Here is a 13,833-nt window from a genome sequence, read left to right on the forward strand (position 1 = left end):
AAATATTCTTATCCATTTACTGATTTATGTGTTTACTGCCAGACTCCTCACACTAGGCTATAATCTCCAGGAAGACAGGAATTTTGATGGCTTTGCTGAATGCTGTCTTCCTAGTGTTTTAAGAGAATTTTGCCTGTCACAGGGTAGGTGCTCAGTGAACATTGTAGAATTTAAATGGAAATAAAGGACACCCAAATTTTAACCCAGATTAAATCTGATAATTTTTATGTTCCTTTTTAAACCTCTGAGTATTTTCTAAATGTTTTTGATAATGCTCACTTACTACTTCTATATCTAGGGAGAGAGAGTAAGGAGAAAGGAGAGGCTTTGTTTATGAGTTGCGTGTGCCTGCAGCCATGGGTTACTATCAGTAGTAAAATTCTCAATCTGATTTTTAAAGCTTGTTTGAAACTTATTTTTTGAACTTTAAGGAGGGAAATGCAAAACTTGATAATTCTTTTTTTCCCCTCAAATTCAAATGCCTTTAAGGATTTTTCTGACTATAAACATAAAATAGCCTCAATGTTAAAACATAGAAAATACAGAAAAAGAACAAGGAAGGAAGTGAACATCATCTACAATCTCAATACACAAAGATATCTGCTGTTAACATTTTGATATAGAACTTTCTAATCTTTATTTTTACTGTATAGATATATATACTTAATAATATATCATGTAAATATACAGTCATGCCAACTAACTGTGTAAACTATTTTGACATAGCATCTCATTGTAGGAATGTATCTTAACTTATTTAACTGGCTTTCTATTTGTGGACATTTAGGTTGATCATAGTTTTTGCTTTTATAAATAAGGTTTCAGTGAACATCTTTACTCATGAATCTCTATGATCTTGTCCCATTTTTTTTATTTAACATAGTTAATTCCTAAAAGTGGTATTGAAGAATCAAGTAGTATTACATTTTACATTTTATCTAACATGAGAAGACAGGAGGTAGTTTTCAACCCTTAACTTTAACATTTACCATTATAATAAATCATATTGCTTTTATATCAGAAGTGTGAGGGCTTTGTTTGGAAGTTACACAGTGGTGATTGCAGAAGCTCAGAGATGGAAATACATACACAAGGACAGTATATTTAATTTCCAAGCAAGAGCTTAGTGACCATAACAGTTGGGGTGTGTGAAAGTGAAGCTATATTATTGTAAGGGTTTTTCCCGCTCTTTTTAAAAAAATTTCTTCTTACTCTATGTTATCAGCACAATCGAAGCCTCAGGGCACATATATACAAACATGTACCAGTATATGCAAAATGACAAATATGCTGATGCTTGCCTTTTTATAATCTCTGATCAATTTGAGCACACTTTAAATTTAGCAGCAGTTCTAGTAAATATATAAACATGCCAATTTCACAATATAGAATTTTAAATAAATAATCTTTATCTTAAATTTAGATTCAGAGAAAATAGAGTGTAATACTTTTGAAGGTTAATTCTTATAAAGCTTGAGTAACTATCACACCTACACAAAAAGATGACCAAAAGCCTAGGAAGTATATAGACCTACATTGTCCAATATTGTAGCCGCCAGCCACACAGAGCTATTGAGCACTGAATGTCGCTCTAGCCTCTCTTTGAAATGGTAGTATTTTGGATATGTAGAATTAAAGCACACTGTTAAAATTAATTTTACATGTTTCTTTTTACATTTTTAATGTGGCTACTAGAAATTTTTAATGTATATATGTGGCTTGCATTGTATTTCTATTGGACAATGCTGGTATAAATAGTGAAATGAACTTTTTATACTTTAAAGCTGTTAAAATGTTATAATTTTATTTTGGTTTATTTCCTATTTACAAAAATTATAAGGGCTTAATGTCAGTTATAATGACACCCTTATATTTTGTTACTGTTTCTTATTTCTAGTTTGTTGTCTTGACTATTCAATTAAGCTTTTACCTAAGTTTATTAACACTAACTCCAAAATATATCTGTACCCCTATGTTCATAGTGGTATTATTTACAATAACCAAGACATGGAAGCAACCTGTATCCATTAATGGGTGAATGGGTGTGTGTGTGTGTGTGTGTATATATATATATACACACACACAATGGAATATTATTCAGCCATAAAAACAGAAATCCTACCATTTGGGACAACATGAATTGACCTTGAAGATGTTATGCTAAGTGAAACATTAGGATGGCCAAAAATTTCATTTGGGTTTTTCCATTACAGCTTATGGAAAAACCTGAATGAACTTTTTGGCCAACCCAATAAGTCAGAGAAAGACAGATACTGTATGATCTCCTCGTATGTAGAACCTAAATAAATAAATAAACAAACAAGAAAAACTATACACCAGACTCATAGAAAAAGAGATCAGATTTGTGGCTATGAGAGGTGGAGGTGGGGGAGGGAGAGGGGGAGTTGGAGTAAGGTTGTCAAAATGTACAAACTTGCAGTTATAAGATAAATAATTACTAGGGACATAATGTACAACATGATGACTATAGTTAACACTGCTCTGTGATATATAGGAAAGTTGTTAAGAGAGTAAATCCTGAGAGTTCTCATCACAAGGAGAATTTTTTTTCTTTTTATTGTATCTATATGAAATTATGGGTGTTACTAAACCTATTGTGGTAATCATTTCACACTCTATGTAAATTAGACCATCATGGTGTACACCTTAAACTTATACAGTGATGAATGTCAATTATTTCACAATGAAATTTTAAAAGTAAATATATATGTATATATATTTATTTAGACCCACACGAATATGCCCAACTAGGTTTTTTTTTTTTATTGAGGTATAGTTGATGTACAATATTTTATAAGTTTCAGGTGTACAACATAGTGATTCACAATATTTAAAGGTTATATTCCATTTATAATTATTATAAAATGTTCACTATATTCCCTGTATTTTACAACATATCCTTGTAGCTTATATGTTTTATACAGCCCAACTCGTTTTTGACAAGGGTGCACAAGCACTTCGGCAGAGGATAGCCTAGCCTTTCAACAAGTGGTGCTGGATATCAAAAACTTTGATCCAAACCTCACACCTTATAAAAAATTTAACTCAAAATGGATCATAGACTTAAATGTAAAATATAAAATTATTAAACTTTTAGGAAAAAAAGAAAATCTTTGTAACCTAGGATTCTTAGACTTGAACTTAAAAGCATGATACATAAAAGGAAAAATTGGTAAATTGGACTGCAGCAAAATTAAAAACTTTTCCTCTGCGAAAGACCCTGTTAAAAGGATGGAAAGGCAAGTTACAGACTGGGAGAAAATGTTTGCAAAGCACATATCTGACAAAGGGCTTGTATCTAGAATCTATTTTTTGTAAACTCTCAAAGTTCTACATCAAAAAATAGTGCAGTTAGAAAATGGGCAAAATGAATGAGCAGAAATTTCATCAAAGAGGATATACAGGTGGCAAATAAGCACAAGAAAAATTTGTTCAATATCATTAGTCATTAGGGAAATGCAAATTAAAACCATAATGAGATACTACTGCATATCTACTACAATGTCTAAAATTTTAATTGAGCAAAGCAAGTGTTGGCAAGGATCAGAGAAACCAAATCAATATCGCTGGTGGGAATGTAACATGGTACAGCCATTCTAGAAAATAATTTTACAATTTCCTCTAAAACTAAAAAGGCACACACTTACCACATGACCCAGCTGTTGCACTTTTAGGCATTTGTCCCAAAGAAATGAAAACCTAAGTTCATGCAGATACCTGTACATACACGTTCATAGCAGCTTTATTCATAATAACCAAAATTGGAAACAACCCAAATATCCTTCAGTGAATGAAGAACAAACTGGGATACTACTCAGCAATAAAAAAGGTACAGATTATTAATACATGCTCAAGGGACTATGCTGCATGAAAAAAATCCAGCCTCAAAAAGGTTACATGTTATATGAGTCTATTTATGTAGCATTCTTGAAATAACAAAATTATAGAGAAGGAGAACAGATTAGTTGTTTCCAGGGATTAGGGATGGTGGTGGGAATAGGAGTAGGTGTACTATATAGGGGTAGCAGGAGGTAGCTTTGTGGTGATAGAATAATCCTATGTTTTGGTCGTGTTGGTAGTTATACAAAGCTACATATGTGATAAAATTGCATAGAGCTGTGCACACACACACACACACACACACACACACAGAGAGAGAGAAAGGTGTGTATAACTGGTGAAATCTGAATTAGCTCTGTGGATTATACCAAGAGCAGTTTCTTAATTTTGATAGAGTACTGTAGTTATACAAAATGTCAACATGGGGAGAGGAGGAATAAAAGCAGCACAGGACCTTCCTATACATTTCTTTACAACTGCCTGTAAATCTCTAAGTATTTCAAAATAGTTTTTAAAAAAGTAACCTATATAGTGTTTTATGACTCCTTCATTAAATAATAAATCTAGTGTTTCAGAGTTTTTTAATATTATTTTATATCAGCTTGCCTTGGTAATAAGGTTATAGAAGCTTCCTAAAAACTTAATGATATAACATAATTTTAAGTTCATTGACTAAGCTAACAGGACTAAGAACAACAGAAAAATTTTATCAAGGCAAAAAAATTGATTGTATGAGATTAATACTAATAATTATACTTGCATCAGCTAGCAAATTCTGTCACACTTACTTTAAAAGCTAAAAACATCTATTGGCTATAAACTTTGACAATATTACAAACATTTTAAATAACATACTTTTTTTCAATACTAGCTTTTATTTGTTATCACATGGATATATCCTTATGGTGTGAGTTGATTCTGCACGGCATAGTTCTTCGTTTGAAAAGTTGATGTAAAATAAAACTTGAAACATTTTTCTAAGAAGTAAAATAAACTCCTAATTCCTCTATACTAACTCAGTTGTTTTCAGTTTTCAATTTTATCTTCTATACTCCACATGCTCACCTATTTTTGCATATTTATAATCACAACATAAACGCCAATAATTATTCTAAAATATAGCATTATGGGCTGAAATGTGTCTCTCTCAAATTCATATGTTGAAGTCCTAACTCCCTGGTACCTTGGAATATAACTATATTTGGAGTTAGGATTCTTAAAGAAACAATTAAATTTAAACGAGTGGGCTCTAATCCAAAATGACTGGTATCCTTACAAGAAGAGGAAATTTAGAAACAGACACACACACAGAGAAGACAATGTGAAGACACAGGGAGAAGGCGGCCGTCTACAAGCCAAGTAGAGAGGTCTGGAACAGATCTGTCCTTTATGACTCTCAGAAGAAACCAACCCTGACACCTTGATCTCAGACTTGTAGCCAACAGAACTGTGAGAAATGAATTTCTATTGATTAAGCCACCCAGTCTGTGATACTCTGTTATGGCAGCCCTAGCAAACTAATAAATGTAGTAAACCCCATATACACTGCACACATTATTCAGATACTTTAAAAGATTTTCACATTAAAATTAATTTACATTTAAAATCAAAGTCCAAAATAGGAAGGAAGTTTCTAGAAAAATGCATTGTTTAATATTTTCTTGCTGACAAAGTATGCTGAATATTAAGTAGAAGATACAAGTGAAGTATTTCCTATTCTTCTAATTAGTGGTTATCAATTTATGTAATCAATATTTTTAAGTCTAACTTTTCATAGATTAGGTTTTCTCAAATCAGAGCATAGCTATTTTAGTAGAAGAAATTTCAGAAAAAAATAATATTTTTACCAAGGCAGAATATTTTAGCAAGCATAGAATCAATTTGCTTCCACTCTCAAAATAACTCTTGACCGAATAGCTCTTGAACTTTTAAAATTCAAGTTCTGAATTAGGTTTAGAAATGTAGTCCACATTTTTTTATAAAATTGATGAAATTGGGGATAGAATAGGCCTATTTGCTTATCCTATTAAAAATGTTTCCTTCTTTTAGATGTGTGTGTTTACTGCCTTATCAAGTCTTACGTTAAATAATTTGCAGCTCAAAATGCTTGCCTCTGAAGTGAAGGGAGAGTTAAGATAAACACATATTTAGGATTTTCAGCTAGTGGTATATTAGAAGCTTTGTGCAATAATGCCTTTACTCATTTAGTAGCTATTTATTGAGCTTCTGTTAATTCTAGAATGTTGTGGCAGAAATTATGGGAGGAATAAAAAATGAATGAGATATTACCTCTGGCCTAAAATAACTTACGGTCAAATAGTAGGTCACATGTATGCATATGATCAGTGCCATAGAAATAGTGTAACTGGCACAAGTTACAGATCTGGTCAGGAAAGATTTCCAGGCAGAGATAGCCTAAGAGCTGTGGTAGGTCCAACGTATGAGGCTAGGAGGACCTTCTTCATGGGGCGGTGCAAAGACAGGGAGAGTGTATGGTGGGTACAATGACCAGAATAGGTTGATCATAATTTATGAACCCAGATTGGGACACATAAGTGGCAATTATGAGGTTGTATTAATGATGAAAGTAGGATTAAGTATTTGACACCAGGATTGCCATAGGTACAGGGGATATATAATTTGCCAAGGGTGAGTTAATTGACCCCCATTGATTTTACTCTCCTATTTCCATGTTAGAAACCTCCTGTTAAAAATCTTACTGTACTTTTCCATGTGTTAGAATATATTTCACAAATGAATTTGTATTGCAAATTCTTATGCTTTTAATGTCAGATAGAAAGTGACATTGACACAAGGAGTTATTTTAGAGACAGATAGTAGTGTACACTAAGAGAGTCAGCCTGTGAACCTAAGCAGTACCATTCTGGCAAACGATAAATAGGTCACAGCATGTGTGCACTCCTCTGCAGTGTCATTCGGACTTAATCATAGACAGATATGGTTACGGTAGGTAACAGTTTATTCAGCCATAAGAAGCTACCATTATGGCTAGAAAAATTACCCAGGAAGACTTCTTGGGCCTGAAGAAAAATTGCAACCTCCTTATTTTCTTTAACTACATAAAAAAAAAATTCTACTACTGTGTTAAAAAATTCTACTACTGTGTTAGTAGCTTTCCTCACACAAATGGGAACATATCCATAAATTTTTAGAAGCATATAGCTATTCCTAGGGGAAAATATTGCCATATAAAGGAACCATTGGAATATAGTAGACCCCCACTTATTTGATCCATGCCAATTTATTTCTCTAGGTTTTCCATTTTGAGTAGGAATTAAAGGTGAAGATGGTGGCAAGACCCCTTGTGTTCATGCCCTAGGTCTACCTTAAATGCCACTTTCTCTTCCAGATGTACTTTCTTCCCACAGAAAGGCATTTTGCTTTTCTCTCCTTAGACCACATTCCTGATCCTACTCATCACCATCCCTTGGGGCATGCCCTCTTCTCTGTGCTCTGTTCAGCGTACTGCTTTACTTCTCCTGTAACCATTTACTGGCCATATTGCCTCTGCAGCCATGTCTATCCCATGGATGTCTACTTCTGGTCTTCACTGGCCATGTGGCTACTATTTCTGCTGTGATGGCTCCAAGACCAGTAAACCAAGCCAACCTCCTTTGACACCCAACAACACACTAAACCCATCATGTAGTCCAGGATGAGCTAAGCAAGGAAGAAATGCCAAGTGAGCTCTCTGAAAAAGCAGACTGTCCAGATTTTCATGTAGATCACATCCTCATCAGTTCAGTTAATTGTTGTACAAATTTTATAGTATTTTTATTGCATGTGTGTTTGTATATTTTAATGGTGGCTTAAGGCAGCAGTGCTGAAAACACTAAGCAAAGGAGACCTTGATAATTATCATTCTGAAGGATAAAATGTTCCATGAATTTCTCACAAAATTATATAAAATTAGCACATTTAAATCTACATAATGCTGTGAAGACATACTGTTATTAAACTTAATCTAAGTAGATAGAATAATGAGAATTGATTGCTATGATGAAATTCTGCCCTTATTTTGAGGGGACAGAGTGTTATTAGAACCATTAAGATATATTAGCTAATACTTTCTGCCCATAAATTTATTAGTTTTAGACACTACATCCTTTTATTTCTCTCCACCCCTACCACCTTTCTTCATAATTTGTATAGAATATGCCCTAGTTATCTCCTAGAAATTCTTCCCAACCAGCTCATGCTAACACATTTAAATTTACTTTTCTGAATCATGTTGCCAAGAAAACAATTTAATTTCAATAAAACCCAAAACATTACCTGGATATTATTTTATTCATTCATGTGAGTATTTAAAAAGCAGGCAGGATTGCCATTTAATACAATTTAAAGACTTAAAAAAACTACTCAAAGGTTTCATGCATCATTTAGCAATACAATCCTTTTTTCATTTGTTTTTCAGAATAACTACTAAATTAAAACTTAACTTTTTTGTTAGGTGTCACTATACTCTCAGAGAAGTCATGTTGGCTTTCAACTATTCATTTTCTAAAAGAAAATAATCATTTTTAAAGAAATGTTTTATGATCCAGTGTTATCTATTTGTAAACTTTGAATTTTCTTTACAGAAATAAAGATGCTAAATAAAAGTTTGACAGTGTCCCAGAGAAATAACGTATGCCTTGAAGAGGAAATGAAAAATCTGAAACTGTTGTCAGATGCAGCCATATTGAGATCTCAGCAAATTGAGACATTCAAACAACAGGAAGTAAACTTGCAAACCAGATGCCATGACTTGCAAAAGGAAGTACTAGGTAAAAGAATTATTTTTTGCTGTTAGCAACTAGACATAATAAAGTAATGTCTAAATTTTTATTTCTCTCATGATCACAACAAAAATCTTGTTTTAACTAGTTTGTGTTGTAAATATGCCTAATTATTAATAACAATGCCATAACTGTTTCTGTGATAAATGTTTGCTATCATCCATTCCTATTCTGCCATTTAGAGTGGCAAGTATTAAGTGAATATATTAAAGACATTTCAAGTACAAAGTGAGATTTCAGGAAAACAAAGTAGAATTTTCTTTTGTATATCATTATTCCCAGTGGATGGTGGTTTAGAGTACTGAAGGAAAATATAGCATATGCTGTTATATAAGGTGATTCCAAATTTTTAGGCATTTCTTCATTTTCCCAAATGAAAAGGTTAAAAATTATGTTTTGGAAACCTTGGGCAAGGTTTTAAAATTTTTACCTTAGAACAATGAGTATGTTAGCAGTAAGGCTATGGGGTTTGTACTTTTTCCTGAAGGCAGTAAGGAATCTTTGAAAATTGGTAATCAGGAGAATGATATAACACAAGCAGTGTTTTAGCAAAATTAAGCTACTATCAACATATGGAGGTGTTCCAAATATCAAGAAATTGGAGTCAGGTAGCCATTTAGAAAATATCATTGCTGGTAACCCAGTCCCTAGACTAACCATAAGAAACTGAAGTAGGGTAGAGAACTAACATTTTTTAGGTCCTAATGTGTGCTAGAAACCATGTTAGCACTGTACATAAATTACTTCTGTCACTGCTCACAATGATCATGAATAGCAGGTATAATTATCCCATCTTACAGAGGAGAGAATGAAGGTCCAGAGAGGTAACATACTTGTTCCCACATAGCTGGTAAATGGCAGGGAGTGAAAGCAAACCTAGTTGGACTCCAAGACTCATGCTCGTCCCACTATGTCTCCTTGGCCCTCTCCATGGCCACACTGGGAAGGCTTAAATAGAATCAGGGTTGAGAGGACTACCCAGGAATAGAGAGGTAAACACCTGGCTGAGTAGACAAGGGCGAGAAAGAAGTCGCAGAGGGCTCTGAACTTCTTTGCTTGGAAGTCTTTAATGATGGAAGCACACCACAGACTAGAGAAATCTGGAGAGGAACTGATTCTGAAAGAGAAGAGAAGTTGTCACATGAACTTGGAAGCAATATGGAACTAGATACAAACTTTAAAATCAGATATTTTACTTTTTCTCTTGTGAATTACCTATTCATAGATCTTGCCAATGTTCTATTATATTACTAGAATTTTCCTTAACAATTTTTAAGAGCAGTTTGTATAGTAAAGTAATTATCTTCTCTATTCAATTTTTTTCTAATGTATAATTTGTCTATTGACTTTTCACAGTAAATTGCACCATATCAAAGTTTTTCTTTTGGGTGTCATCAAATTAATGTCTTTTATTGTTTCTGGTTAGTCTTGGTTAAAACAGTCCATTCCATTCCTAGATTATACATATGGTCTCTTGGGTTTTCTTTCATTTAAGTCAGTAGCACGTATGGAATTTATTTTTTATATGATGTGAGATTTGGGGCTCCAGTTTTATTCTTTCCAAATACATAGCCAGTTGTATCAGTATTATGTATTAAATAATCCATCCTTCTCCCACTAAATAAACCTACTACCTGTCATATGTCAAAATTTCACAAATGCTAGTATCTATTATTGTATTCTCTTTTCTGTTCCACTGATTTATTAGATGTACCATTAGTATCATATTCATTTGACTTAATAGTATATTCTCATAGCTGGTAAAGTTTATTCTCTGTCCTTTGTTCTTACTTTTTAAATATATATTTGAAGGCAGTTATTCTTTGATTTGAATTTTAAGATCATTTATTTACCTCTAATCCAAAGACTCTGATAGATATCTAGTAAAGTTTTTCTCTTCCAGTCTGTATACTTTTATTACATATTCACAGCAGGTATTCTTCCATATAAACTTTAAGATAATATCATTAAATTCTGATATTAACAGGGATTCTAATTGGGATTACATTATATTTATACTAATTTTTAGAGAATTGACATTTTTAGTGATACTAAGTCTTTTTAATATTATAAAAGTTTATTCATTCAAGATATGGTATGTCCTTATGTTGTTTTATGTTCTTTAATATAATTTTATAGTTTTATTTGAATGTTTCTTTGCCATTCTTTTAAAACTTATGACTATCATATTTGCATCTACTGTGAATGAACTATTTGCTCTATCTCAATGTCCTGATATTGATAGATGAAAAAAGGCTATTGATTTTTATATATTTGTCTCATATCCATTAAATTTACAAAATTCTCATATTACTTCTAGTAGTTTTTATTTAGTGTCTCTTGGATTTTCTAGCTGTGCATTTATATGACCAGCCCCAATGCCCCCCAAAAAGAGTTCATCTATTCTTTTCCAATGTTTATATATTTTATCTTATTTCTTGTCTTGTTCATATCTTATTAAATCTATTTGAACCTCTGAAACTGTGTTAAATAATAATGGTGACAGTGATCATCCTTGTCTACTTCCTGATTTTAATTGAAATCATTCGGTGTTTTTCCACTTGGAATTATATTTGATGTTTGGGTTTTGGTAAATATTGTTTATTTTTAATCAAATATTTTCCTTCTATTCCAACTTTACTTAAATGTTTTATTAGAAATGCTTCTGGATTTTGTTATATGCCTTTTCAGCATCTATTGATATTAAACATGTTTTTTCTCCTTTAACCAGCTGGTAAAATGGATTTGTATTACTAAATTTCCTGATACTACTTTTTTACATATCATTTTCTACATGGTTATATTTTATTTATAAGTTCAGTACCTACATTTATAAATGAGATTGGTCTATAATTTTTCTTTATTAAGGGGCACTAATTAGAGTTTTGTGTTAAAATTAAGTGATGTTAATAAATAGGTTTAATAACATTTGATTGTCTGTTTTTTAAGGGTTAGATAAAACTTGAATGTGAACCCAGTATCATTAAGTAAAATTCAATTATGAACTCATCTGATTCTGGTGCCTCTTTAAATGGTAATTATTTAATGTTTCCAGAGTTTTCTGTAGTAATTTGACTATTTAAATCTTCAGTTCTTCTGAGCTGTTTTTATTATTTATATTTTGACAGGAAATCATTCATTTTTCTCTAAGATTTCAGATTTGTATCCATAATATGGCATGTAGTACTCTTATTTTTAAAATATCTCCTCTATCTGTGGTGATACCTGATTTCTGATTTTTAATGGTATCTACTTTTATTTATCTCTTATTATTTATCAGGCTTTCAAAGAACTAGCTTTTGGGTTTTTTGTTTTTAATGCTTTCTACTACTTTTATATTCCATGACATTACTTTTGACTTCTATGTTTATTAATTTTTTCTTCCTGGTTTCTTTTTGTTTTTTGTTTTCATTTTTTAGACTTCTGAAAAGACTACTAAGTTCTTTTAGTTCTCATCTTTTTTGTTTAATAATAGAGGCATTTCAAAGTATAAATTTTTGTTTGAGTAAACTTTGTATCTCATAGCTTTTAATATTATTTTCTTTTTCAATGCTATCTAAATACTCTGTATTTCTTATTTTTTCTTAGATTAAAGGGTTATCTAGGAATATATTTCTTAGTTTCTAATTTGTTGTGCAAGGGAGTTACTTTTTTATTATTTATTTAACTTAGGGATATTCTGATTAAATAATGTGACATAATACCTCTATGAATTTGTTAAGCTTTTCTTTATGTTGAGTACATGATCAGGTTTTGTAAATGTTCCTTAGAAATTCAAAATAAAATATAATTCTCAACTTGATGGATGTAATGCTAACTTAGCTAGGTGTAGAATACTTGAGTTCTTTTCTCTCAGTAGACTGTTTATGCTAATGCTTTGACTTCTAGCTTTCAGTGTTGCAAATGAGAAATCTACCTACAGCTCTTATCTTTTTCCTTTAAAGATAACTCATCCATTTACCTGGAAGCTTGTTAGATTTCCCTATCTTTTTTTTTTTTTTTTTTCGTTGGACCTCAGGATTATTCAGTTGGATCACTCAGTTTCTTCATGACATGTACACTGGCTAGGACTTCATATACAGTTTTGACTAGAATAGGGATAGTGGGCATCCTTGTACCATTCACAATTTTACAAAAACACACTGCTAAATAACTTTGGGGTTTAAGCAGAAATTATAATGAATATAAAATATCTGGAATTGAATGGTATTAAAAAACACTATGCATCAAAAACTTGTGGGATGTAGCCAAAGTGGTGCTTTAAATACTTACATCAGAAGGAGGGAATAAACTCAAAGAACATAGAAGAAAAAATACAATAAAAATAAAAGCAGCTGTCAGTGAAATAGAAAACAAAAATATGATAAAAAAGATCAATAAAACAAAACATTGATAAAAAATAAAATAAAATAGACAAACCTCTAGCAAGTTTGATCATAGGAAGAGAGAAGATACAAATGAAAAATATAAGGCATGAAACAGAAACAGTGACTACAGGTAAAAAGTAGAAAGAAAAATGAATACTGCCAACAACTTTTGCCAACAACTTTGAAATCTTAGATGAAATGGACATATTATTAGAAAAATATATCTTACCAAGACTTACTCAGAAAAATTAAATGTTCCTATAACTATTCAAGAAATTGCAGCAATATCTGCTCACCAGGAAAGGGCTAGATTATTTAACAAGCAAGTTCTACCAACTTTCAAGAAACAGAGGATCCTAATTTTACACAATATTTTCTAAACAACCAAAAATTGGAAATATTTCCCAACTTACCCTACAAGGCAAGGGTAACCCTGTTACCAAAATCAAGACAAAGACATTAAAAGAAAAGAATATTATAGACCTATTTATATTATGAATATCAGTGTAACAATTTCAGCAGTATATTTGATACTTTAAAAAATATTTTGAACCACTTGAATGTATTACTCATTTAAAAAATTAATGAAGTTATAAGTAAAATAAAACTCCTACTATGCCATGCTGTTATTTTAGACTTCAGAGAGAAGAACAAATTTAGGACAGATTTGCTAAAATATACATTTCACAGTTATACATAACTTTCCCAAAAATGCAATTCACCCCAAAGATTATTATCCTTATTTCTCTTTTATTTCATCATTTTAATGTGGTTTCTAAGATAAGCCATTTCCTTGAATGTTT

The 13,833-nt window shown here is 31.7% G+C and overlaps 1 protein-coding gene across 1 annotated transcript in view; it reads left to right on the top strand.

Moving 5' to 3' along the window:
- Positions 1-13,833, top strand: part of LEKR1 (leucine, glutamate and lysine rich 1) — a gene marked incomplete at its 3' end in the record, with an annotated part of 265,325 nt that overhangs the window by 130,916 nt on the left and 120,576 nt on the right. The window contains exon 5 of the mRNA XM_082654392.1: positions 8,466-8,651. Coding sequence (XP_082510518.1) covers positions 8,466-8,651 — 186 coding nt within the window. The remainder of the gene's footprint in view (positions 1-8,465; positions 8,652-13,833) is intronic.

This window comes from Grampus griseus (assembly GCF_964374135.1).
Source record: "Grampus griseus genome assembly, chromosome: 5".
Lineage (NCBI taxonomy): Eukaryota > Metazoa > Chordata > Mammalia > Artiodactyla > Delphinidae > Grampus > Grampus griseus.